The 26,924-nt window shown below is 34.4% G+C and overlaps 1 protein-coding gene across 1 annotated transcript in view; it reads right to left on the bottom strand.

Annotated features, from left to right (window-relative positions):
* Efcab5 (EF-hand calcium binding domain 5) overlaps positions 1 to 26,924 on the bottom strand; it is a 132,069-nt gene that overhangs the window by 82,786 nt on the left and 22,359 nt on the right. Inside the window, exons 5-7 of the mRNA XM_076871378.1 lie at positions 11,814 to 11,970; positions 8,779 to 8,827; positions 5,245 to 5,315 (exon numbers count right to left, since the gene is read on the bottom strand). Of these exons, the coding sequence (XP_076727493.1) occupies positions 5,245 to 5,315; positions 8,779 to 8,827; positions 11,814 to 11,970 (277 nt within the window). The remainder of the gene's footprint in view (positions 1 to 5,244; positions 5,316 to 8,778; positions 8,828 to 11,813; positions 11,971 to 26,924) is intronic.

Genomic DNA, 26,924 nt, shown 5'->3' with positions numbered 1-26,924 from the left:
CAGCACCACATAAAAGTAAATGAATAAAATAAAAGTATTGTGTCCATCTACAACTAAAAAATATTTTTTAAAAATTTCAATCATCTTGAGGGGCTGGGGTTATGGCTCAGCGGTAAGCGCTCACCTGGCACATGCAGGGCCCTGGGTTCGATCCTTAGCACCACATATAAATAAATAAAGTTATTGTGTGGACAACTACAACTACAAAAAATAAATATTTTTTAAAAAAATTTCAATCATTTAAATTTTGTAAAGTGTTCTACTTTTATTTTCCATTGGAAAAAAGGAAAATAATGATGTAGAGAAAATTTCATTTGGAAAATTAGCTACTTGCAAAAAATAATTTGTTCAGTAAACATATTTATTTGACTAGCCATTTTAGGGGGAAAATAAGTTAGATTCCTACTTTAACTATTTGTTAAAATAATTTTCAAGTTAATTTTTAAAGGTAAAAAGAGCTAGAAACAAATAGGTAAACATTTAGTTGATTTTGAGAAGGAAGAAACTTTTAAGTATAGAAGCAATGGAAAAGACCTTAAAATGTTCAATGTATTTGTTTGCATAAACATTAACAAAATTTTCTGTAAATTAAAGCCAGGTGTGGTGGTGCACAGCGGTAATTCCAGGTATTTGGAAGGCTGAGGCAGGAGGATAACGAGTTGAACACAGCCTGAACAACATAAAAAAGAAAAAAAAAAAACTGAAAATCAGAGAACACCATTATTTTTTTTTAAATTTTTTATTTTTTTGGTACCAGGGATTGAACTCAGGGGCACTGTGCCCGGCCATTACTTCTTTTAAATAGTAGAAAAAACATATTATTTATTATCATAAATGGTGATGTCTTTAATATATGATGAACATTTCCATTTCCATAAGAAAAAATAAGCATCAATAGGTAAGAGGGAAAAAATATCAATGAACAATTCACAAAAAAGTTTTAACATAGAAAAATATTTAATTTCACCAATTTTAAAAAAAAATTGTTTTGAAGTTAAAAGCAAAATGCCATCAAATTGCAGGGGTTTCTTACACTTAGTAATGCTACTGCGGGTAAGAATATGGGTACTTCAAGAACTCTTATATAACTGTGGGGAGAATTAATTAGTATAATCAACAGCGTAATTTAACAATAGATACCAAAACCCTGATAGTGTTTATTCTTGTTCCATTTCTGGTAATCTAATCCAAAGAAATTACTGGAGCTATGTCAGGCTACCATGTCAGATTATCATGGTCCAGAAGGTTTAAACAGCTGAACAATTTATTTTCTCACAGTTTTGGGGGCTAGAAAGTCCAAATAAGGTGCCAATAGAATTAGTGTTTGGTAAAGACTCTTTTCTTGGGTTGCAGATGGCTGCCTTCTTGGTGTGTACACACATAGCCTTTCCTTGGTGCAGAGAAAGAGAGAGAAACAATAACAACAAAACCAAGAAAATTCTGCTCTAGCCAAAGTAGTTAGAAAAGAGTAATCTAGAAAGACCAAAAAATTTAGACCTACTTTTAAGTACAGTTTTTCCTCTGAATACCTATTCTAAAAGAAGTTCTCTAAATAAAATTCGTAAAAAAAGGAATCTTATAGTTGGGCATGTAGCTCAGTGGTAGAGACTTGCCTGGCATGCCCAAGGCCCTTGGTTCAATCCCCATTGCCAGAATTTGGGGGAGGGGGAGAGAATCTTGAAGAACAATGAAAAGAGAAAAAAAAATACAGATAAATACAATAGACTTTCCTTTTTCTCTTGAGTTTTCTAAATTATGATTAACTATTAAAACAAAAACATTGTCTAATGTGATGCACGCATAGGAAATATTTAGGACAATGATACAATAAATGGAAAAGTATAAAAGAACTGAAAAGAAGATAAGGCTTCTATTTTTCACTCGAACTGGTAAAATGTCACTACCAGTAGATCTCTGTGGCATTGAAACTGTTCTGTATCTTAATTTTGGTGGTGGTTATAGAAACACATACAAGTGATAAAATAACACAGTACTATACATAAACATTGTATCAATATTAATTTCGGTGGTTTTGATATTATACTAAAGTCATGCAAGATGTAACTTTTGAAAAAACTGGTCAAAGGCTATGTGGGCCCATGTACTACTTTTGCAACTTCTTGTAAATCTATGATTTTTTTCATAAAAAAAAAGTTCAAGATCGGGCTGGGGATGTGGCTCAAGTGGTAGTGCGTTCGCCTGGATTGCGTCCGGCCCGGGGTTCGATCCTCAACACCACATACAAACAAAGATGTTGTGTCCGCTGAAAACTAAAAAAAAAAATAAAATAAAATAAAATAAAAAATAAAAAGTTCAAGATCATGCTTTAAAGAGTATTAACATAGATAAATAATCAAGAGATGAAGTTAAGTGAAAAAGTAGAACACAGAATTGTATATCAGGCATGACTGAAACTCTATTAGAAAAAAACAAAATTAAACTAAAATCTCATATGTTTCACTATGAATATAATAGACACTATGTGGCACAAGGTCATTTGGAGTCAGTTCAGTCACTTATATCACAGGTGACCTTGAGGAAATTGTTCCATCTTCCTGCCATATTTGTAAAATGAGGATAATAATTTTCGTAAGAATTACTTAAGAAAGTACACATAATATCCTTAGTACAGTCTGTGGCACATAAAAAACATGATTAAAAAAAATCTGAACCATTGTTATTATCCAAAGAAAAATATCACAGTGTTAACAGTGACTATTAGTAGAATCATGGATTTAAATTTTTTTCTTCTTTATACTTTCCACCTTTAATTTTCTATAATGAGTCTATATTACTTTCTTATTGGGATATAATTCATATATGATAAAATTCATGTATTACTCTTATAATTAAAAAAATAGAAAAATTTTCTAAATTGTTCGCTTGTAGGAAAACTAATAAAAGATAATTAGGAAAGTAGCACCAAGAATCACTGTTTTGCAAAGTAATTTAAGCTATGGGGATAAAGTGATAAAGCCTCAACTATTCCTGAATTATTTTAATATTATTGTTTGTTCTACATATTTTTGTTTTGAGTCATTTATCTCAATTTTAATTCTGGGATTTCAACTTAAAGAGGTGACTGAATGTTGATGTGGAGAGGAATAAAATCATTAAAAGAAGATTTTTATTACTTACAGTTTCCAAGAGAAGGCATCATGTCATGCCATACAATACCAGAGGGAAAGCATCAGGTTTTGTTTAGGAGGCAAAAGCAGGAAGGAGCAAAGGGAAAGCCTAAATAAGAGTCTTTATGGGGGGTTCTACAGGACATATAAGGCAAAGCAGGGAAAATAGTTTGGAAATTACTAGTTTGAATAATTCTGGCAATCTTTACAGCATAGGAGCCATTCACTAGCTCTTTGGGTTGATTTAGCCCAGGTAACAGCCAATCAGCAGATAGCTCCTGGTAGCTGACTTGACATGTGAGAATTAGTAAAGATGTGGCTCTGTGCTGGAGGTGTAGGTCAGTTAAAGTGCTTGCCTAGCATGCACAGGGCCCTGGATTCAATCTCCAGCCCCTTGTCCCATGCACCAAAAAAAAAAAAAAAAAAAAAAAAAAAAAAGAAAGAAAGAAAAAAGAAAAAAAAAAGAGAGAGAGAGAGAGAGAGAAGAAGTTGGTTCATAGTATGGATTCTACATCACAGTTGAGATATAAGTAACTGGCTATTAGTTTGAACCTGTGACTAATGAATGGCAAAGAGAGAACCTAAGAAAACACAATGAGAATACAACTGAGATAAAAATTTGCCAAATTCTGATTCATACAAAAATGAAGGATTCCAGAAATCCTTCATACAGAACTTTGAAACTGTATAAGGTGCTTAGTCTTCACCTTCAATGGAGCAAGGGTGAATGGAAAAAGAAAAATAAAGTTATCTTGACTTTGAGACTAATGTCATTAGAGGAGAAAAACAAGGGGAAATAGAAAAACATGAAAAATATATAAACACAGACTATAAAAGACTCAGGATTTTGGTATCATTAAATTGCTTCTTTCACTTATTGCATGAAAATAGAATCCTACTTTCTCAGATACAATATTCTTTTTTAAAGAAAGAGTGAGAGAGAGGAGAGAGAGGGAGAGAGAATTTTAATAGTTATTTTTTAGTATTTGGCGGACACAACATCTTTGTCTGTATGTGGTGTTGAGGATCGAACCCGGGCCGCACGCATGGCAGGCCAGCGCGCTGCCGCTTGAGCCACATTCCCGGCCCTCAGATATAATATTAAGTAGACTTTGAAACCAAACAATCTAAATACAAATTTCCCAATTTGATTGATTGTGAGACCATGTGCAAGTTATTTAACCTTTCTAAACCTCAATGTTTTCATCAATAACAGTAGAAGATTACAAAAAAAAAAAAAAAAGAGAGAGAGAGAGAGAGAGAGAGAGAGAGCGCAGATGTAAGAGTTGCTGAGCAGATTCCTCAAGTTCATGTATGGAAAATTTAGAACAGTGTCTGGCCCATGGAAATGCTTTGTAAGTTTTAGATCTGATTATTATTTGTATAACTAGATTTTATTGAATATAAGATGCAGGTTTTTCTTGATCTTACCAGAAGGTGTCAGTGAAAGTTTTTCACATTTTCATATCATAAGTGCCACTGAAATAAATTATGACTTTGCTTTAAGATGTAGCCTAATTACAGGTTAATTTTTTTTTTTTTTATAGTACTAGGGATTGAACTCAAGGTCGTTCTACCACTGAGCTACATCCACAGACCTTTTAATCTTTTGAGATAGAATCTCAACAAGTTGCAGAGGCTGGCCTTGAACCTGTGATCCTTTTGCTCAGCCTCCCAAGTTTCTGGGATTACAGACATGCACCACTGTGCCTGGCTAGGGGGGTTAAAATATCTTAAAGTGCATCCCTTAACAACTGATCAAGAGGGATGGGGTTGTGACTCAGTGGTAGAGTGCTCGCCTAGCATGCATGAAGCACTGGGTTTGATCTTCAGCACCACATAAATGTAAAATAAAGATATTTTGTCCACCTAAAACTTAAAAAAATAAATATTAAAAAAAAAAAAAAACTGATCAAGGGCTGGGGATATATCTCAGTTGGTAGAGTGCTTGCCTCACATGCACAAGGCCCTGGGTTTAATCCCCAGCACCACACACACACACACACACACACACACACACACACAAATAAGTTTCTATGATCTTATTTCATTCTAAGTTAATGTATATGTGACATCTAATAGAATGATTCAAACATTAAATAATATAACTTCTTACTTCTGAAAATTCCGTTTTGTTCAATCCTGATTCTATGGAGTCAGTAAAATCCAATTGTTTGCAATGTGATTCTAATTTGGGGATAAAAATGTTTGCTAGTTAGTTTGGTTATAATATAGTCATATTTTGTATTTATATTCTAGTACTTAAAAGAATGTAAAATTATTTCTTAACTAATATCTACCCATAAAGTAAATGATATATAGTTGGGTAGCTTTCCAATTACTACAGAATTATTATTTTTCCTGGCTTTTATTTAACCCAGCAACCCAAATAGTAAAGAGAATAAAGCTAAATTTTTAATAACTGGGTTGAGATAAAGCAGAAACACATATGCACAATCATATAAAAGACTATAAAAACATTTGTATTAATTTATGCTAGCATTTATGCTAGGAGAATCTAAATCAAAACACCTCTGTAAACTTCCATTTAAAAATATTTTTTGGTCTTAATGTTTCTTAAATTAACTAGTAATATTTATATATGGTTAGTAAAACATTCAAATAATACAAAAATATGAGCAGCAAAACGTGAATATCCTCTTTTCCCTCTAGTCCCCCATTTGCACACTCATTCCTCTCTGTCCCAGAAGTAATCACTGTCACCAGCTTGTTACCATCCTTTCAGCAACCCTTCCTATGCATTTCCATATGTGTATGTGTACACGGACATATATATTTTTTCTCTAGCAACCCTTCCTATGCATTTCCATATGTGTATGTGTACACGGACATATATATTTTTTCTCTAGCAACCCTTCCTATGCATTTCCATATGTGTATGTGTACATGGACATATATATTTTTTCTCTAGCAACCCTTCCTATGCATTTTCATATGTGTACACGGACATATATATTTTTTCTCTAAATGAATATGATAATTTTGATGTGCAACTTGCTTTTTCACTTACCACTCATTGTAGATCTTTTCATAAGTAGCTGGAGCTCAGGGGTAAAGTTTGAAATGGAATATGGTTTGGGAGTCATCATTGCAGTTACAGTTTGAATAAGAAAACAAAGGGAGTGGGTAGTATATAAAGTGAGTCAAAAGGGAAACTCTGGAAAACAACATTTAAAGTTTAAGCAAAATAAGAACCAAGAGGAAAAATGCAAGAGGTGATCAAAGATAGAAGAAAAACATAAAGAAAAAATGATATCACAAAAGCTAAGCAAAAAGTTTTATGAGTAACAGAGTGGTCAACAATAGTGAATTTGGCAGTTAGTTCACGTAAACGTTTTTAAACTTCCATTTGATATGTCACTTACATAATCCTTATTGATCTTACCAAGAGAGGAAAATAATTCTATGAAAGCTCATAATGAATGAACCAACAAACTGACTTCTTCTCCTACTTCTAACAGTAACTTTTCCTGCCTTTCCTGGTCTGGTACAAGGGCACAGGAAAGATTTTTCAGTTATTCTTGGATTTTGTGACTGCTATTTGTATCAGTTATTGTGGCCATGAAGACTCATATAAGCTTATGCATTAAATGCCAATATCCCTATTTCAGACCTTTCTCTAAGCTCCAGAAAATTATGCAAACTAGACTGGCTTCTACCAGTAATAGCTGCTATGAATGTTCACACATATCCTCTGATTGGACTTTGAGTAACTTAAGGAAAGGAAGTATGTCTTTGCTTTCTTTGTCCCCTCACAATATCTGTAACTAAGGAAGGATTTGATAAATATTGAATGAATGGATGGATGATATAGAAAATAAATACTATAAGAAAGGAGTAGGGGCTGGGATTGTGGCTCAGCGGTAGAGCGCTTGCCTAGCACATGAGAGACCCTGGGTTCGACCCTCAGCACCACTAAAAATAAAATAAAGATATTGTATCCAACTACAACTGAAAAATAAATATTAAAAAAAGAAAGGAGTAAAGAGGAGAAATAATTACTATCAACTGGAGTAGCTTGGAATTTCTCTAATGTTCATCAGGATCCCAATAGTGTTGTCTTTACTCACTCCTTCTGTACCCCTATCCAAAATAAATAAACACAGGAAGTTGTTTCAAGAATTTCTGAAACAAGAGTGGAGGTTAAGCTCACAGGAGAATTACAGTTTGGGGATAGGCTGAGAACAGGGAAGAGAAAAAAGGTTGTCACTGACACAAGGTCCAAATCACATTTGGGGACCAGTGATAAAGAGGAAGAGAAGCATATTTCATTTTAAAAAGTGAGAACAGACTTCAAACATTGTCACAATCTATTGTTATCATTGTAACAAGTAGTTAAAAATATATTGAAATTGAAAAAAAAATCAGCTGGATCTAAATTATGTAAATCTCAGGACTCAAAGTCTAGATATTTATGTAACAAAGTCATATTTGTGTGTGTGTGTGTGTGTGTGTGTGTGTGCGCGCGCGCACCTAGTTTCACATAAAGAAATCTTTCCAAAAACAAATGCATCAAATCTATGGTTCTCCATAGGGGTGGTACTGTCCCACTCTCCCGGCACTATGCATGGTGGGAATTTGTGGGAGAGTTTTTGTAATTACAATAATGGAGAGTAGGTGTAGAGGCAGAACCCCTGCAATTTCTGCAAAATTAAGGCTTTCCCCTTCCTGTCAGACATTCAAGTAAGTGAAAAATCTGCTTATGGCAATTTTGAATCTAGAACTCAATTCTATTTTATAAATAAACACAGAGTAGAATTTTGCTGTCGTCTTTGTTTTTTGGTGCTGGGGATTAAACTGAGGGCCTCATTCATGCTATGCACAAGCTTTACCACTGAGCTACACCCCCAGCCCCTAATTTTACTGTTTAATTTTCCAAGAATGTAACTACTGTGAAAATTTGAGGGAGGTTTAAATGTAAAATTCATCTTGGAACTTAACTAGGAATTGTTCACCATTTCAGAGAATTGTGTTATAGGAGCTAACATCTAAATTATGTCTGAACTCTAATACAACACATCTATGTCAGTCTGAATTTGTAGCTCTCCTTGTCATGGGATTCTCTCTCTCTCTCTCTCTCACACACACACACACACACACATACACACACAATTGGATATAATTTTACTTTCCACATATCTAAACACTCATGATAAGTAGGTCTAACTATTATATTATGTCTTCTAGTGAAGTTGTAACCAAACATTTATATATTAAAATCATAATTATGATATTGTATGTTCCTTTTTAAATTCTCTAAGTATGGCATAGGTTAATAAGGAGATGCAATACAGGGCTGAGATTGTAACTCAGTAATAAAGCACTTGCCTAGCATGTGTTAAGGCACTAGGTTCAATTCTCAGCACCACATATAAGTAAATAAATTCAATAAAGGTCCATCAATGACTAAAAAAAATTTTAAAAGGTGCAATACAGTGGGGCACTGGACTAAAAGAATTGAGAATGATTGATAACTTTTCTATATTGTCTGGATAGAACAGAAAAGCATAATTCATCTATAAAAAGTGCTTTCAATAACATCAGTTTTAATATCAACGCTTCATCTGAATTCAGTGCCTTCCCTGCAAAAAGAGAAAAATAAAAATACCATAGTAGTAGGCATACTTACCAAGCTTGAATTCTGGCTTTTGGAAAAATTCATGAAGAACATTTTGAATCTGCAAATCAGAAAAAAAAAAAAAAAGGAAGGTAGGAAGGAAGAAAGAAAAAAGGAGACAAAAAAATAAAAAGGTAAGAAAAGGAACCAAGTATTAATCCTCAATTATCACACATATAGTATTTTAGACTAAAAGTCATCTATAGTCTTTCTGTCTTAAGTGTTCTGTAATCTTTCTAACCCAAGGACAGAAATAGCAACAATTCACGTTTAGTTTAGAGAATATGTCAAGGTATATGAAGTGCTTTCATATGCACATCTTTAGTGATTCCCAACTTTTTGTGAGAGAAGAACTGGGATGCTGAAAGTGATACTGTTTTGCCCCTGTCCTGGATACATTTCTAGCAATGCTCTAACACTGGGCATTATATTCCATGCCTAAACACTCAAAGTCACTCCAGGTGACCTGGGCTGCACGAAATAACCACACAGAAACAGAGAAATACCTTTTTCTTTGGGTCCTGTGATGGCTCCTCCGACCTTAGGGGTCCGTGGAAAGATAGAGGAGCATGTGCTGAACCCTTTTATTGGGAAGAAGCCATTCAAATGAGGCAAGGGATAGGATTACAAGGGAACAGGGGAGTGTAGCTCAACCTCTCTGGGTGCCGCCTACTCCTAGGGCCACTCCCAGGGCCACACCTTATTACTTGATGGAGAGAAAAGCCCGAGTTACCAGTGCACTACCGGCACTAAGGTGCCAGACTATACTGATCTTTCAGATCCCCATGATGCATCAGAACTTAAAGGTGCCTGCATTTGGACTGGCTCCACACAGGGCATGGTGGAGCTAAGACACATTTAGCAACCAGTTTGACCATCCTAAGAATCCTCTATTCTTCCTTATTCTTTGATTATTGAAAATAAAATTTCAGAGTTCTTGTAAATCCATTTTTTTTTTGAACTGGGGATTGAGCTTAGGGGCACTATACAACTGAGCCACAACCCCAGCCCTATTTTGTATTTTTATTTAGTGACAGGGTCTCGCTGAGTTGCTGAATGCCTCACTTTTTACTGAGGCTGGCTTTGAACTCTTGATCCTCCTGCCTCAGTCTTCCAAGCTGCTGATATTACAGGTGTGCACCGCTGCACCTGACTCTTGTTGGTTCATTTTTAAAAATAGATTTCATTTTCTTTAGAGATATTTTAGGTTTACAGCAAAATTGAGAGGACAGTACAGAGAGTTCCCAAATGCTCCCTACCCCACCCCCACAACAGCCTTTTCCACTGTCAACATCCTGCACTAGCATAGTACATTTGTTACAGTTGATGAACCTACATTAATGCCTTATTATCACTCAAAGACCCTAGTTTATATTAGGAGTCACTCTTGGTGTTCTACATTCTATGGGTTTTGACAAATGTATGACAAGTATCCACTATAATAGTACAGTTTCACTATCCTAAAAATCCTCTATATTCCACCTATTTATCCTTCCTGCCCGCTCTGACTCCTGGCAACCACTAACCTTTTTACTGTCTTCATAGTTTTTTCCTTTTCTAGAATGTCATGTAGTTAGGATCATCCCATAAGTAGCCTTTTCAGATTGGCTCCTTCCACTTAATGTGATGCACTTAAGTTTCTCCATGTCTGATTGTTTGTTTGTTTCAGTACTGGGTATTAAACCCAGGGCCTTGGAAATGCTAGGCAAGTGCTCTACCATGAACTACACTCCCAGTCCTTCTGTTTTTTATTTTGAGACAGGATTTCACTAAGTTGACCAGGCTGGCCTCAAACTTGTAATCCTCCTGCCTCAGACTTCCAAGTCACTGGAATTACAGACATATGCCACTATGCCTGACTCACATCTCCAGAATTTTTCATTTTGCAAACCTGAAACTCTGTACTCATTAAATAAAAACACTTCCCTTCACCTTTTCCCAGGCTTTGGCAACTATCTTTCTACTTCCTATTTTCTGAATTTAACTACTTCAGATATCTCATGTAAATGAAATAATTTAGTATTTGTCTTTTAAGAATATGTTTAGTTTTATAGAAGACTGACAAACTGTCTTTCAGGGTGGCTATACTATTTTGCATTCCCACCAACAATGAATGACAGTTCTTGATACTCTACATTCTAGCCAGCATGACAGCAGTGTTTTGTGTTTTGAATTTTGGCCATTCTAACAGGTGTGTACTAGTGTCTCATTACTGTTTTATTCTGAAATTCATTAATGACATATGATATTGGGCACTGTCTCATAGGTTTATTTGCATTTTTTTTAAAAAAGAGAGAGAGAGAGAGAATTTTTATTTTTATTTTTTTAGTTTTCGGTGGACACATCTTTGTTTGTATGTGGTGCTGAGGATCAAACCCAGGCCGCATGCATGCCAGGCGAGCGCGCTACCGCTTGAGCCATATCCCCAGCCCATTTTTTTTTTTTTTTTTTAAGTATCTATTTAGTGAAGTATCTGTTCAGGACTTTTACCCATATTTTAACAGGACTATTTGTTTTTGTATTTTTCAATTTTAAGAATTCTTTGTACGTGTGTTGGATAATGCTCTTTTATCAGTAATGGTTTTTTTTTTTTTTGCTAATATTTCTTGTTAGTGTGTGGTTTGTCTTCCTTGGTCCATTTTCAATCATGCACCTTAAATTGAAATATACTTGGCATTGGATTTAACAATTTAAACATTTTCAAATCTATATACATCTAAAAGAAAATACTTAATTATTAGAGTATAGTTATTCTCTAAAATTAAGAGACAAAATCAGTCACATACACAACAAATAAAATCTCCATTTGTAATGATTAGCTTGTAAACCATTGCCAGAATCATGATTTTAGGAATCCAGCTAGATTTTTTAAAAATGTTTATGAGAAAATTATAGGAATTAGTTCTCATTGACCAGATAGGTCAAGATTAATTTACTTCAGCAGTACTGAAATATTGAAGGGAGGTTTCTGGCATTCACTCAGTATTCTAGCAAGTGCCCTCTTATCACTCACCCCCAAACCCATTACATATACCCTGCTGTCTTACCACTACGGTAGGAATCATTCCTCTAGGGTCTAGAATCCATTCATCAAATTGTTCCTGCAGAGCCTGTTTCCGCACGCTGGCCACCTTGACTTTGATTGTGTTTATGTGGACTCTTTGTTCTCTTTTCTGTGTAACATTCTCCTTCATCTTAGATACTCTGAAGGATGTAGAGATAGAAAACATTAAGACTTTTGGACTTAGTTCAGTTTGTTCAAATAATAGAAAACAAGAATCCAGAGTTCCATCTAAACTTTGTACCTGTCTTTTCTCCATGAAATCTTTCTTGATGTAAGCAGGCAAATGAGCCCTTCTTCCTCAGCACTTTTGCCACACTTGGCAAAAGATCTGGAATTAGTTTGTCAAAAAGACATCTGCACTTATAAGTTTACTACTCACACTAGCCAAGTTATGGAATCAACCTCAGTGTCCAACAACAGATGAATGGATAAAGAAAATGTGATACATGAGCACAACAGAATATTATATAGCCTCTAAAATAAAGAAAAGTCTGCCCTTTGTGACAACATAAATAAAATTGGAGAATTATGCTAAGTGAAATAAGCCAAGCAGAGAAAACAAACACATCATGTTCTCACTTATACATGGAATATAAAACAACAGAACTCAAAGAAGCAGAGGTTAAGGGCATATGGGGTGAGTGAGGAGAGATAATGGTCAAAGGATGCAAAATTTCAGATAGGAGGAACAAATTTTCTAAAGAGCCATTGCATGCCAATACAAAGGAAAGTTCATTGAATGGAGTTCATTCCTTAAAAGAAGAAAAAGTCAATAAATAAATGACTTAACACTACATCTCAAAGCCCTAGAAAAAGAAGAACAAATCAACACCAAAAGCAGCAGAAGACAGGAAGTAATTAAAATCAGAGCTAAAATCAATAAAATTGAAACAAAAGAAACAATTGAAAAAATTGACAGAACAAAAAGTTGGTTCTTTGGAAAAAAGAAATAAAATTGATAGACCTTAGCCATGCTAACAAAGAGCAGAAGAGAGAAAACTCAAATTACTAACATATGTGATGAAAAAGGAAATATCACAACAGACAGTACAGAAATACAGAAGATAATTAGAAATTATTTTGAAAACCTATACTCCAATAAAATAGAAAATACTGAAGGCATCGACAAATTTCTAGAGTCATATAATTTGCCCAAATTGAATCAGGATGATACACACAATGTAAACAAGTGATGAGATAGTAGACACCATCAAAAGTATACCAACCAAGAAAATCCCAGGACCAGACAGATACACAGCCGAGTTCTACAGGACCTTCAAAGAAGAATAATACCAATACTCTCCAATTTATTTCAGGAAATAGAAAAAGAGGCAGAACTTCCAAACTCATTATATGAGGTCAATATCACTCTGATTCCAAAACCAGGCAAAGACACATCAAAGAAAGAAAACTTCAGACCAATATCTCTAATGAACATAGATGCAAAAATTCTCAATAAAATTCTGGCAAATCTAATACAAAAACATATCAAAAAGATCATGCACCATGATCAAATGGGATTCATTCCAGGGATTCAAGGTTGGTTCAACATATGGAAATCAATAAATTACAATAAATGTAATTCATCACATCAATAGGCTTAAAGATAAGAATCCTATGATCAACTCAATAGATGCAGAAAAATCATTTGACAAAATACAGCACCCCTTTATGCTCAAAACACTAGAAAAACTAAGGATAACAGGAACATATATCAACATTGTAAAGCCTATCTTTGCTAAGCCCCAGGCCAACATCATTCTAACTGGAGAAAAATTGAATGCATTCCCTCTAAAAACTGGAATAATACAGGGATGCCCTCTTTCACCACTTCTATTTAACATAGTTCTTGAAACACTGGCCAGAGCAATTAGACGAAAGAAATTAAAGGGATACATATAGGAAAAGAAGAACTCAAATTGGCACTATTTGCTGATGATATGATTCTATACCTGGAAGACCCTACAAGTTCCAACAGAAACCATCTAGAACTAGTAAATAAATTCAGCAAAGTAGCAGGATATCAAATCAACACTCATAAGTCAAAGGCATTTCTGTATATCAGTGACAAATCTTCAGAAAGGGAAAGGAAGAAACCACCCCATTCTCAATAGCCTCAAAAAAAAAAAAAAAAAAACAACTTGAGAATCAATTTAACAAAAGAGATGAAAGATCTATAAAATGAAACTTAAAACCCTAAAGAAATCAAAGAAGACCTTAGAAGAAGGAAAGGTCTACCTTGCTCTTGGATAGGCAGAATTAATATTATCAAAATGACCATACTTCCAAAAGCATTATACAGATTTAATGAAATTCTGATCAAACTTCCAATGACAAACCTCATAGACATAGAAAAAGCAATCATGAAATTCATCTGGAAAAATAAGAGACCCAGAATAGCTAAAGCAATCCTTAGCAGGAAGAGTGAAGCAGGTGGTATCACTATACTAGATCTTAAACTATACTTCAGAGCAACTGAAACAAAAACAGCATGATATTGGCATCAAAACATCTGGTAGACCAATGGTACAGAATAGAGGACACAGAGTCTAACCCACAAAATTACAGTTATCTTATATTAGACAAAGGGTGCCTAGAATATGCATTGGAGAAAACATAGCCTCTTTAACAAATGGAGCTGGAAAAACTGGAAATCCATATGCAACAAAATGAGATTAAATCCCTATTTCTCACCATGCACAAAACTCAACTCAAAATGGATCAAGGACTTAGGAATACAACCAGAGAACCTGCATCTAATAGAAGAAAAAGTAGGCCCTAATCTTCATAATGTGTGATCAGGCCCCAACTTCCTTAATAAGACTCCTGTGGTGCAATAATTAAAATCAAGAATCAATAAATGGGATGGACTCAAACTAAAAAGTTTCTTCTCAGCAAAAGAAACGATCGGTGAGGTGAATAGAGAGCCTACATCTTGGGAACAAATCTTTACCCCTCACACATCAGATAGAGCACTAATCTCTGGAGTATATAAAGAACTCAAAAAACTAAACACCAAAAAAATAAATAACCCAATCAATAAATTGGCCAAGGACCTGAACAGACACTTCTCAGAAGATGATGCACAATCAATCAACAAATATATGAAAAAATCTTCATCAACACTAGCAATTAGAGAAATGCAAATCAAAACTACTCTAAGATTTCATTTCACTCTAGTCAGAATGACAGTTATTTGAAGACAAACAACAATAAGTGTTGGCGAGGATGTGGGGGGAAAGGTACACTCATATACTGCTGATGGGACTGCAAATGGATGCAGCCAATATGGAAAGCAGTAGGGAGATTTCTTGGAAAATTGGGAATGAAACCACCATTTGACCCAGCTATCCCTCTCCTCGGTCTATACCCAAAGGACTTAAAAACAGCATACTACAGGAACACAGCCACATCAATGTTTATAGCAGCGCAATTCACAACAGCTAAACTGTGGAACCAACCAGATGCCCTTCAATAGATGAATAGATAAAAAATGTGGCATATATACACAATAAAATATTACTCAACGATAAAAGAGAATAAAATCATGGCATTTGCAGGTAAATGGATGGAGTTAGAGAAGATAATGCTAAGTGAAGTTAGCCAATGCCAAATGTTTTCTTTGCTATAGGGAAGCTGATTCATAGTGGGATAGGGAACGGGAGCATGGGAGGAATAGACGAACTCTAGGTAGGTCAGAGGGGTTGGAGGGGAAGGGAGGGGGTATGGAGTTATTAATGATGGTAGAATGTGATGATCATTATTAGCCAAAGAAAGGTATGAAGACACAAATTGGTGTGAATATACTATGTATGCAACCAAAGATATGAAAAATTGTGCTCTATATGTGTAATAAGAATTGTAATGCATTCTGCTGTCATGTATAAATAAAAAAAGATCCATTGCATGCCAATACATTCAATAATAATAATAATAATAATAATAATAATAAATTGTACATTTCAAATTCTCTAAGACTATAGGTTTCAAATGTTCTCATCCCCCTCCCCCCAAAAAAATCCAAAAACTAGTTAAGCCGGGCATGGTGGCACATGCCTGTAATCCATCCCAGCAGCTCAGGAAATTGAGGCAGGAGGATTGTGAGTTCAAAGCCAGCCTCAGCAGCAGTGAGGTGGTAAGCAACTCAGTGATACACTGTCTCTAAATAAAATACAAAAAAAAGCTGGAGATGTGGCTCAGTTGTCGAGTGCCCCTGAGTTCAATTCCTGGTACCTTGGCCCACCCTCCCCTCCAAAAAAAGGTAATAGATATTAATTATCTTGGTTTAATTATTCTACATGTATTTATAAGTCATAACATCACATTGTGCTCCATAAATATATACAATATAATCATAAATCATCAATTTACAATGTAAAACAAAAAACAGTCCTTGGAGTTGCCCTATATACTATTAGGGCAAGGCTGAAGGTACTTAGGCATTACAGTCACAAGTCTCTTTCTTTCCTGGACATAGAAATCACCCAGGGGATTCTGATCCCAGGGCTTGGGTAAAAACCTGGAAGATGCATTTATAGCAAGCATCCCAGGTCATTCTTATGTTTTGGACTAAAATTTTGAGAAGTCTCTCTCAAAGTACCTTGGCCTATTGCCTCTAGCCCGAGTCAAATCTTTGATAGCTCCTGCTCATGCTCTCAGCCTGATAGTTACCCTTGTACTCAGCCAGAGATGCATCACCCAGGTTGAGAACACGGGAATAAATGTGATTTTAATTGTTCCTATGTTAATCATACCTATTAGGACTTAAAAGAAAACCAAACTGTTTTGATTGAAATAAAATCAAATGACTAAGAGTAATAAAAACAGCTGCTAGTTTTAAGTGTGACTTTTTGTTCAACAATGTTTGAAGCAGGTCTTTATCTTTCAAAGAAGAAAGACTAAGACAATCTGACAGATTTTAAAATACAAAAGAATTTTCAGGGACTGGCGTTGTGGCTCAGTGGTAGAGTGCTCATCTAGCATGTGCAAGATGCTGGGTTCAATTCTCAGCACTACATTAAATAAATAAATAAATAAAGGTATTGTGTCCAACTGCAACTAAAAAAATATTTGAAATTTTCTTTCCAGTAAGAACTGGTAAATTGAATGCCTCTAATAATCCAAAAGAAATTATTGAAATTAAAATTATTACTTTAAGCCCATAGAAGGACTTCAGAATTCTCTAGGAAAATAAGCATTCAAAATAAACTTTGAAGTTTGAAAATAAAAGCATACAAGCAGCTTAATAGTACAGAAGATCCTGTGTCTGTGCTACTGAAAGATTAATTGGTGTTTAAAGGAAGTGCTAAGTTCCTCTGATGCACTTCTAAACAGCCAAACCTCCCAGTCCCTTCTGCTTGTCTCTCATTCTACTCTTCCCCTAATCCTTCTCCCTCTGCTATTTTCTCTTTCTTCCTCTCTCTGCACAGCATTGTCTTCAATTTCCATCTTCATTCCTACATGGCTTTCTATTCTGTGCCTCTTATACCCAGTTTTTGCTCATTATGCATTCACTAAGTTCCTGGCTCATTACACAAACATTTATTAGGTAATATGGACTGTACTATTTTTTTAATATTTGTTTTTTAGTTGTAGTTTGACACAATACCTTTATTTGTTTATTTTTAGGTGGTGCTGAGGATCGAACCCAGGTCCTCGCACATGCTAGGCAAACACTCTACCGCTGAGCCACAACCCCAGCCCAAACTGTACCATTTTTAACTATGAATTCTGCTATTATTAAGCTTATGGTCCAAGGGCAGAACAGATTAGTAAACAGTACAATGTAATAAATACTGAGTATTTCTGGATTCTCATGTGATGCAAAAACAAATTCACAAATTGGTTCTCTATCATATTTTCATCTGTTTGAAATATTTTTCTCCTTTTCTTTGCCTGACTAGATCTTCCATATGCTGTAGGTTTCAGCTCAGATATCATTTCTTCCTATTTACTGATGCCCCAATTTAGACACAAAATCTTGTTTTGTGCCTCAGAGCCATTGTACATAAGCTTCCAAATATAATCTTAATGGATTTCAAATTGATTGTGTTACTCATTCAGGAAATGAATAACATTTCTCTTTTGTAGCCTATATTATTTCATGAGATGTTTATATCAATCAGCAGAATTCTACAGCACCCAAAACTCTGGGCAGTATAGAATAGATATAACTTATAAGCAAATCCTAAATATAACTCTCCATTTAAGGGAACTGGAAGGAAGGAAAATCTACAGTGTGGTAGTTACAGAAATGGTCACAGATTCTTCACATTCCCATATGTATAACTCTGTGCGCAATGCAACTTTGCAGCTCCTCCTATTTCTGCATTCCTTATATCTGTGGTTATGTGACTTATAATAAGCCATTGGCAAACAGGATGCAAGCAAAAAGTTGAAAAGTACTTGACCATTGGGGCTTGTCTTCTTTTATTGAATTTGGGAGGCCTCCCACCACACCTTGGAAATAAGCCTAGCTTAGCCTTCTAGATGATGATCCAGTTACCGCCATTATTCTTGCAAATAGCCAACCACTAGAAAAATGATCAAGGCTATCAACTGCCATCTTACTACAATGTATAAGGGAGTCTAATCAATAACATGTGAAGCAGGGGCTGGGGATGTGGCTCAAGCGGTAGGGCGCTCGCCTGGCATGCGTGCGGCCCGGGTTCGATCCTCAGCACCACATACAAACAAAGATGTTGTGTCCACCAAATACTAAAAATAAATAAATATTAAAAAATTAAAAAAAAAATAAAAAAATAACATGTGAAGCAGAGATGAGTCAGGAACTCAGTCCAAAGTTACCTACCCACAAAATCATGGGCAAATAATTGGTATTGCTTTAAGCTACTAAGTTTGGGGTAATTTTTTTAATGCATAAAACTAACTAATAAAACAGTTTACTCAAAAAAAAAAAACATGTGTTTTTAAAGAAAGGCACAGTGTAAATCTACCTGATTAAAGAGTAGAAGCAAAAATGCTTCCCTACCCTGGTTGTGACAATCCAAATTCTGTCTATACATTTAAGCTGTACAAGGAAAATCTTTCACTTACAGCAATATTTTCCTAGATTATATACAAATTGAATGTTGAATTTCCTCAAAATTTGTTCTAACCAGGTTAAGTGGATAAGTTATCATGAACTTTGAGTGACCCCAGTATACTAGAACATTTTTGGACCTATCTGAAAACTCCTCTTTGAACTGCTAAAAAATGGTATTTGTTTTAATCAATCATGTACAGACCTATGAACAGACTTACTATGACGCACAGTGTGGTAGTTTTAAATTCTTATAACTATCATACAACTCCCTTCCTAACAATTAAAACCCCCTGAATATCTCCTTTCCACAAACTATTCAGTGAATGACTCACTGGTATGTATTCCTTTGCTTGGCAAGTTAATAAACTCATGCCTGCATTTTTTTTTAAAGCTCTGGTAGTCTTAGTTTCACAAAGTTAAATTAGATTTCTTGTCTTTCTGGGAGCATGCCTATGTTGTTACCATGCTAAGTATCCCATAGAAAAATCCATATATTACATGTGTCTACTTTGTCTTTATACTTAGTTAATTTTTAGTTTATTTTTGTTTATTCAACATATATCTTACTATAAAATGAGGATCCTGAGAAAACATGCAATGACTTAGGAAAAATCTAAATAACTGGTTAGTCAATGACATTTGAACAGATAAATACTTAGGCCTATTTGGATTTTTTTTTAAATGATGAAGAATATTTAGCACAACATCCTCCTTAAATACTGATGATTAAATCCCAATACGTAAAAATTAAGTTTTGCTTCAAATTAAGGGAAGTGTGAGAATAATGTGACTCTCCTATAGTCATCCATCCTCATTAAAACATATCTCATAATAATCTTATATATCTAACATATATTTGTTGAGCATTTCATAAGACATGGCATTAGATGCTGGGGTAATGAAAATATGATAGACATAATTCCTGCTTATATGCAGCAGGGGAAAAAACATTATAACTGCAATTAGTCCAATAAAAGAGGAACACGGGATTCTCTGAGGAGCATGAAAGGAAGGTACAAATCCAGTTTCACAATAAAGCGCTATCTGTGCTGAACTTTAAATGATTGGTAAGATAAAGAGGAGAGAGGTGAAACAGATAGAGGGCATGTCATATGTAAAGACGCTGAGGTAGGAAGAAGCACAGGATGTTTGAAGAACTGAAATAAATCCCACATACCTGGAGTGTAGAGTATGAGGAAAGAGTTAAGAGCCAGGCTAGACAAGGAAGTTCTTATGGGCCTTCTTAAGGATTTTGATCTTTATTCTAAAAGTAAATGGACGAATTAAAAGGTTTTGCATTGGGGAACATGATAAGATTAACTTTTTAAAAAAATCACTCCAGTTACAAAGAATAGACTAAAAGAGGGCAAAAGAAGCTGTTAACATACCAATTCAAAGGCTATTGCATGAGAGGTTAGAGTTGTATCAGTGGTAGAGCACTTGCCTAGCAACTGTGAGGCACTGGGTTCAATTCTCAGCACCACATAAAAGATAAATAAATAAACAAAATAAAGTTATATTTAAAAAAGAAGAAGACTATTGTATGAGTACAGGCGAGAGACAGTAGCCTAGACTAGGATGAAAGCAGTGGGGGAATGTTGGAAAAGAAAAAAAAAAAGAGAGAGAGAGAAAGGAGCCAAAATTACTGGGACCTAATAATTAAGTAGAAATAAGCAGTGAGGAGGCAGAAGGTATCTAAGGTTGATACCTTGGGTTTTGGCTTAAGGGTCTGGATGGATGACCATGTAGACAATGACTTGTTGAATTTAGGTGCTTGTGAAATATCAAGAGCAGATTTTGAATAGACAATTGGACGCACTAGTAGAGAGCTCAAAGAAGATGTTTGGGTAAGAGATATAAATCTCTGAGAGGTATCTGATTTGATGGCATAGGACTGAAGTAGGACAGAGATGTAAAAATCAAGGCAGTTGGATGAAAGGTCTTCAGCCATTAGAAGAAAATCTTTAATGAACAAGCAAATTATAACTTCTTTTTGAGGATATCAGTAACTGGACAGTTTAAAAATGAATTAATAGAATTAAATGATAAATCCTAAGAATTTATAGGTATCTTAGAAGGTCTTAGGTGTTTCTACTTTGGATCAACCACACCTTATCAGGTATTATACCAGGTATCCAGGTTTAGCTAGAGGGAACTTGACTCTGAACTTTACCTCAGTCTCTTGGACATTAGGAATGTTCTATACCACAGAAGCAGATCAGATTCATTCAAAATTAAGTTGCATGGTAGAGTATAGAATATTAGGATATCATCTAAGGAGACCATGGTTTCTCAGTTCATAAGAAGAATGATTTCTAAGTACTTAATAATGGGATAAATACACATATAAGTATCATTTAGAGCCAGAAATGAAACTAATTGGTGTATATAAATTATTATTGGAGGTTGAACAAAATTAGAAGCTACTTGAATAAAGTCCTACTACATGCTATTATATATAACAGTCACTTAAATACTTCAAAAAGTATGTCCTTAATCTACTGACTCACTTTTGGCATAATCTGCTTTTTACTGGATTAACACAATCTTGATAATTCAATGCAGACTGACAATGTAATTAATATTACCAATATCACCGTTGGAGAAGCACTTGCAGGATTTCCTAGCATAATTTAAGCACAAGGGTTTGGCTTGGTAAAGGGGTGGCAGGTGGTATGAAGAGTGAGCAGACAGCTGTCTAGGAAGCCACTGTCTCCCAGCAACTGAGGAAAACCCTATCAAGGATTAAAAAATACTTTCTGGCTTGCCAAGTCCTAGTGCTGGCAACTTGTAAGGATGAGTTAAACATTTTTAGCTGTTTTTTTTTTTCTATAAATACAAAGTACTTTGAAGTAAATCTTAGAATGTTTTGCAGATAACACATTCCAATAGAAGTCTACACAATGGATTTTGGCATAGTTTGTATGAGTTTCTTGAACACCATACATGCATTAATCTGCAGAGAATTATAATAAAATTAAGACATGAGTCTCTTCCCCTTTTAATTTTACTTGGTTTTGTGCATCCTTAATGTCTAAGCATTTATACTGACATTCTTTTCTATGTAACTGTGGTAGAGAAAGTAATTCTTTGGAATATCTCTTTATGATTCTTTCTCTTTGTGGATCAAATGTTTCAGTATTAATATGTAAGGCTAATGAAGAGAAGTAACTGGAAATAATGTCCAAAACATATCTTCAGATGCAACACAGATCCTTTAGTGACTACAAAATAGGCAACAGATTCAAGGATCATAGATCACTTCTAAACCATAACTGGGGAGGCATCACATACAAGTTTTTGTTTAGGGTCTTTTTAGATCTATTTCCTGGTTCATTTGAATTCTTATTCTAGGATCTTCTGTGTCACAACTGGTGGAGAAAAGAGAGGACATGTATAGTGTAATAGACCTTATTTCCCTGGAATAGTTCAAAAGTCTAACATTAATAATCTTCCCTGTTTATTATTTAAATTTTTTTATTTAAAAAATATCATATAGTAAAATTAAACCTTTTAATGCCTAGTTTTATAATTTTCAACACATATATCAATATATGTAGCCAGTATCATAAATAAGCTATACAAGTTTATAATCTTTTTTTTTTTTTTTTGGTACTCAGGTTCTAACCTAGGGGTACTTTACTGCTGAGCTATATCCCCAGCCCTCTTTATTTTTTATTTTGAGACACAGTCTCACTAAGTTGCTGAAGGCCTCGATAAATTGCTAATGCTGGCCTCAAACTTGTAATCCTCCTGTCTTGCCTCCCGAGTTGTTGGGATTATAGATGTGCACCACCATGCCCAGTTTGTAATCTTATTTTGAAGAGTAAATATTTCATTATCAATTCACAATCAGGTAGTAAGAATGTTTCAAATACTTATGCCCAAGTACCAGAAGTATCTGTCAGATGGAAAAGATACTAAGAGGAAAGAAAACATGTAGAAAAGCAAATTCTGCAAACTTAATCTACTTTAGAGTTGTGCAAAATTTCATATGTAAAGAAATTAAAATCAACTTTGATTCCATACCTATCTTTTAGGAACCCCAGTGAAAAATAGTAAATTATATATGGAAACCCTACAAACAGCAGTGATGTTGTATTTTTTAGTTAAGAATCTACCACTATAAAAATATTCAAATAAATAAGAACTGTCTTCTCTATCTATTGTTATAAGACACCAAACAGAGATGAATAAATCCCTTTCTGTCCTGGGAAGCAAAACTTTGTGATAAAGTAGAGGCAACTTTTAACATTATTAACAGAAGATAAAGTCTTGACAAACCAATATAAATTTTTTCTTTTTAAATTTGAATATAAATAAGAAAAATGCTCATTTCTAAAGTGAACTGACCTCTCCAAGGTTCTGTAATGAATTGAGGAAAACACAATGATACAGGTCAAAGAATTTTTAAGCAGGACAATTTTTCTAAAATTGCTGGATATACAAGCTTTAAGTCTGTAGACATTAGGAGCAGCACATGCTCTTGTAAAGCATCCTAAGAATTTCTGAAAATTGTGCAAGTTCCTGAAACAGTCATCTTGATGACCTATAAATCTTGGATTTTTGTCAGGGAGTGATGAAGCTTAAATCCTAGCAAGCCAGATAAACAAAGCATCTTTGATGAACTCTTCTGTGAAATTCCTACAGGTGTTTCGCCAATAGAAACTAAAGTTCTGAGTCTCAACTGACCCTAAGTATTCAAACTCCCAATTCAGGAAACATCAGTGAAATAATATGTCATAAGCCTATAATCCCAGAGGTTCCTGAGGCTGAGGAAGGAGGATCATGAGTTCAAGCTAGCCTCAGCAACTTAGCGAGACCCTGTCTCAATATAAAATAAAAAAAGGGATGAGGATGTGGCTCAATGGGTAAGGGCCCCAGGTTCAATCCCTGGTACAGAAAAGGAAAACAAACAAACAAACAAAAACACCTAATTCCCTTGTATTATGTCATTGGTTGGCAAGGGATTCTCACTCATTTGTGTTGTATTCTTATTATAGATACTGATAAATTCCTAGAGTTTTATACGCTGTTGAGATTTACCTATCTAACAAAGAAGAATTTGTCAATATATCGGTTTAGAGGCTTGATACCAGTTTCCAAATTGTATTTCCTTTTATAGAAATAGATCTAAATGCAACCTAATATATTGCTCTATAAGAACAGATAGTGAGCAGAAATATTCCTTAAGCTATTTATTAAATTCACTGATATTGCTTCCTGCATGCTGCTGGAACTTTTCATTAGTACTAAAACTCCCTTAATTTGGTTTCTCTTGAATTCGGTCTTAAAATTTTAGTATGCATAATAAACTCCTGTAGAATTTGTTTTAAATGCATTCCTATAGGTTCTGATTCAGGAGGTCTGAGTAATAATCCAGAATGTACTTTTCTTTTTTTAGTGCTGGGGATGGAACCCAGAGCCCTGTAGGCAGAATCTGAACATTTAACCAAGTACCTAGGTGATTCTGATGTCCTTGGTAGGCAATCACACTCTAAAGAAACTATTGCGCTTGAAAATAAAATTTCATGGGCTGGGGTTATAGCTCAGTGGTAGAACGCTTGCCTAGCGTGTGTGAGTCCCCTCATAAAAATAAATAAATAAATGAAATAAAGGCATTGTGTCCATCTACAACTAAAATAAAAAAAATTTCATGCCCACATCTACACATAAAACAAGAATTTTGTGCATGTATCTCTATGTTCCAGAGTGATATATCTATATTTGTATCTATATTTATATAAATAAATATATATATATATATATATATATATATATATATATATATATATATACCTAATTACAAAAGAATTATTAGGGGCTATGGCAATAGTTCAGTGGTAGAACAATTGTCTAGTATATGCAAGACCCCAGGCTCTATCCCTACCCACCCCCCAAAAAAATTATTAAAAGCTTCTAATTAGTTGTTTATCCTAAAGCTTCTAATTAGTTGTTTATCCTATAGGATGGTCAATAAAACAAGTCACAAAGAATTCTATGTTCCTTCATAAACGTATAGGGTTCATGACAGAAGGCATTCAAAAGAAAATATGGAGATTTGGGAAGAGGTTCAGAAATTCAAAGTGTACTGCTGTCTAGGTCTAGAAGAGATGGGGTAGATATCATATTGACCAGGGGTCAGCAAACCAAATCTGGCCCATTGCCTGTTTTTTATGGCTCAAAAGCTAAGAGTGGTTGTTGTATTTTAAAATAGTTTTTAAAAAATCAAATGAAGAATAATATTTTATGGCATGGAAAGATGATATGAAATTCAAATTTCAGTATCCATAAATAAAGTTTCATTGGAACACAGTCATGCTCATTTATTTACAGATTGTCTTTCAGTGTTTTTGCACTACAGCAGCAGAATTAAGTAGTTGTGACTCAATTTGCCAAGCAAAAAGCTTTTAACTTTTATGTAATCAAATTTATCATCATTTTTATGGCTTTGAGTCATGGTTTAAAAAAAGAGTTTATCTGGTATAAAACAATTTAAATCCTGTTTTTTTGTATGGCATCATTTTTCATACACAGATCCTTAGTAGGATATAGTCTAAGGATCAAGAAAAGCTTCCAGTAAATCTTAAACCTCTTTTAGTATTTTTGTTCTCAGTAGGCTTATTGCCATTATTATTGTGGAGCTATTTTATAGAAATCATAGGATAAGGCAAACCAGGTAATTATGTCAATGTTGTTAGGAACCAAGATTTCAGTATTTAAAAAAAAAGAAATACAAATGTAAAATCAAGGAAATTATATTAAAATCCTGAAACATTGTATTGTTTTTGTTGTTGTTGTTGTTGTTGTTGTTTGTGGTGTTGGGGATTGAACCCAGGGCCTTGTGCAGGCGAGGCAAATACTCTCCCAAGAAATGTTGTATTTGATACAATGAAGTTATCAATAGAACTCATTATTTTAAAAGTTATATTTCTTTTTTTTAAATTTTTTAGTTGTAGGTGGACATTATATATTTATTTTATTTATTTATTTTTATGTGGTGCTGAGAAACAAACCCAGTTCCTCACACATGCTAGGCAAGTGTTCTACCACTGTGCTACAACCGCAGTCCCATATTTCTTATACAGTATTTCAATGAAGGAAGTAGAAAATTTTTAATTGATTTCATCTGGGATCAATGTAGAGTTATATTCCCATTGTGTAAGCCTTTGGCCTACTGATGCACTGAGTTTTTTTATTCTTATATTATCCAGTCTGCTTCTTTCACATTATCAATGCCCAAACTAGATGTGCTTGCTATTTTTCTTGTAGGTGTGTTTGGCAGTTAGGTTCAGGCCATAGAGTTTTTTTTTTTTTCCATGTAAGATTAAAAAACGAAAAAATGTAAAAAGTTCACGTAGAATAACTATTCCTATCCATTATAGTTAGTTGTTCAAAGGAGACTGAAAAAAATATTTCACTTAAAGATTTTTGTCACACTAAAGGAGTTTCTATCCTATTATTATTCTGATTTGGAAGTGTGTGTATATGCATATTTTTTTAAAATAAACTTTATTAAGGTGAAATTTAAAAATTATATTTCTTAATCCTGAAGGGCCTTGAAACAATGACAATACAAAATGTATGAGTACTCCCATTCATTTCCTGGGGCTGGAGTTATAGCTCAGTGGTAGAGCGCTTGTGTAGCACATATGAGGTATGTTCGATCCTCAGCACCACATATAAATAAATAAAATAAAGGTACTGTGTCCCTCTACAAATAAGTAAAAATTTAAAAATACATTCATTTCCTAAGTTAATTAATAAGTATAATCAGATTGCAATAAAGGTTTTTTCTGGTTTTCTCTCCTCAGGATCCCCAACCCCCCAAGTACACAAGTTGTTCATATAAAAAGTAAACACACGATAACTAGAAGACATTAGAAAAAAGAAGAGCAAATAATGGTCACCAGCACTCAGATTAATAGAAATGTTTTTAAAAGCCTCAATGATTAATACAGTGTGGTACTAGCACATAAAAGGGAAACAGACAAACAGAACAAGAATTGGAAAAATCTAGAAATATACTGTAAAATATGCAGGGGTTTA

Source organism: Callospermophilus lateralis, chromosome 11 (genome assembly GCF_048772815.1).
Source record: "Callospermophilus lateralis isolate mCalLat2 chromosome 11, mCalLat2.hap1, whole genome shotgun sequence".
Taxonomy (NCBI): domain Eukaryota; kingdom Metazoa; phylum Chordata; class Mammalia; order Rodentia; family Sciuridae; genus Callospermophilus; species Callospermophilus lateralis.
Note: the sequence above shows the minus strand (reverse complement) of the source record. Positions and strands in the feature narration are given on the sequence as shown.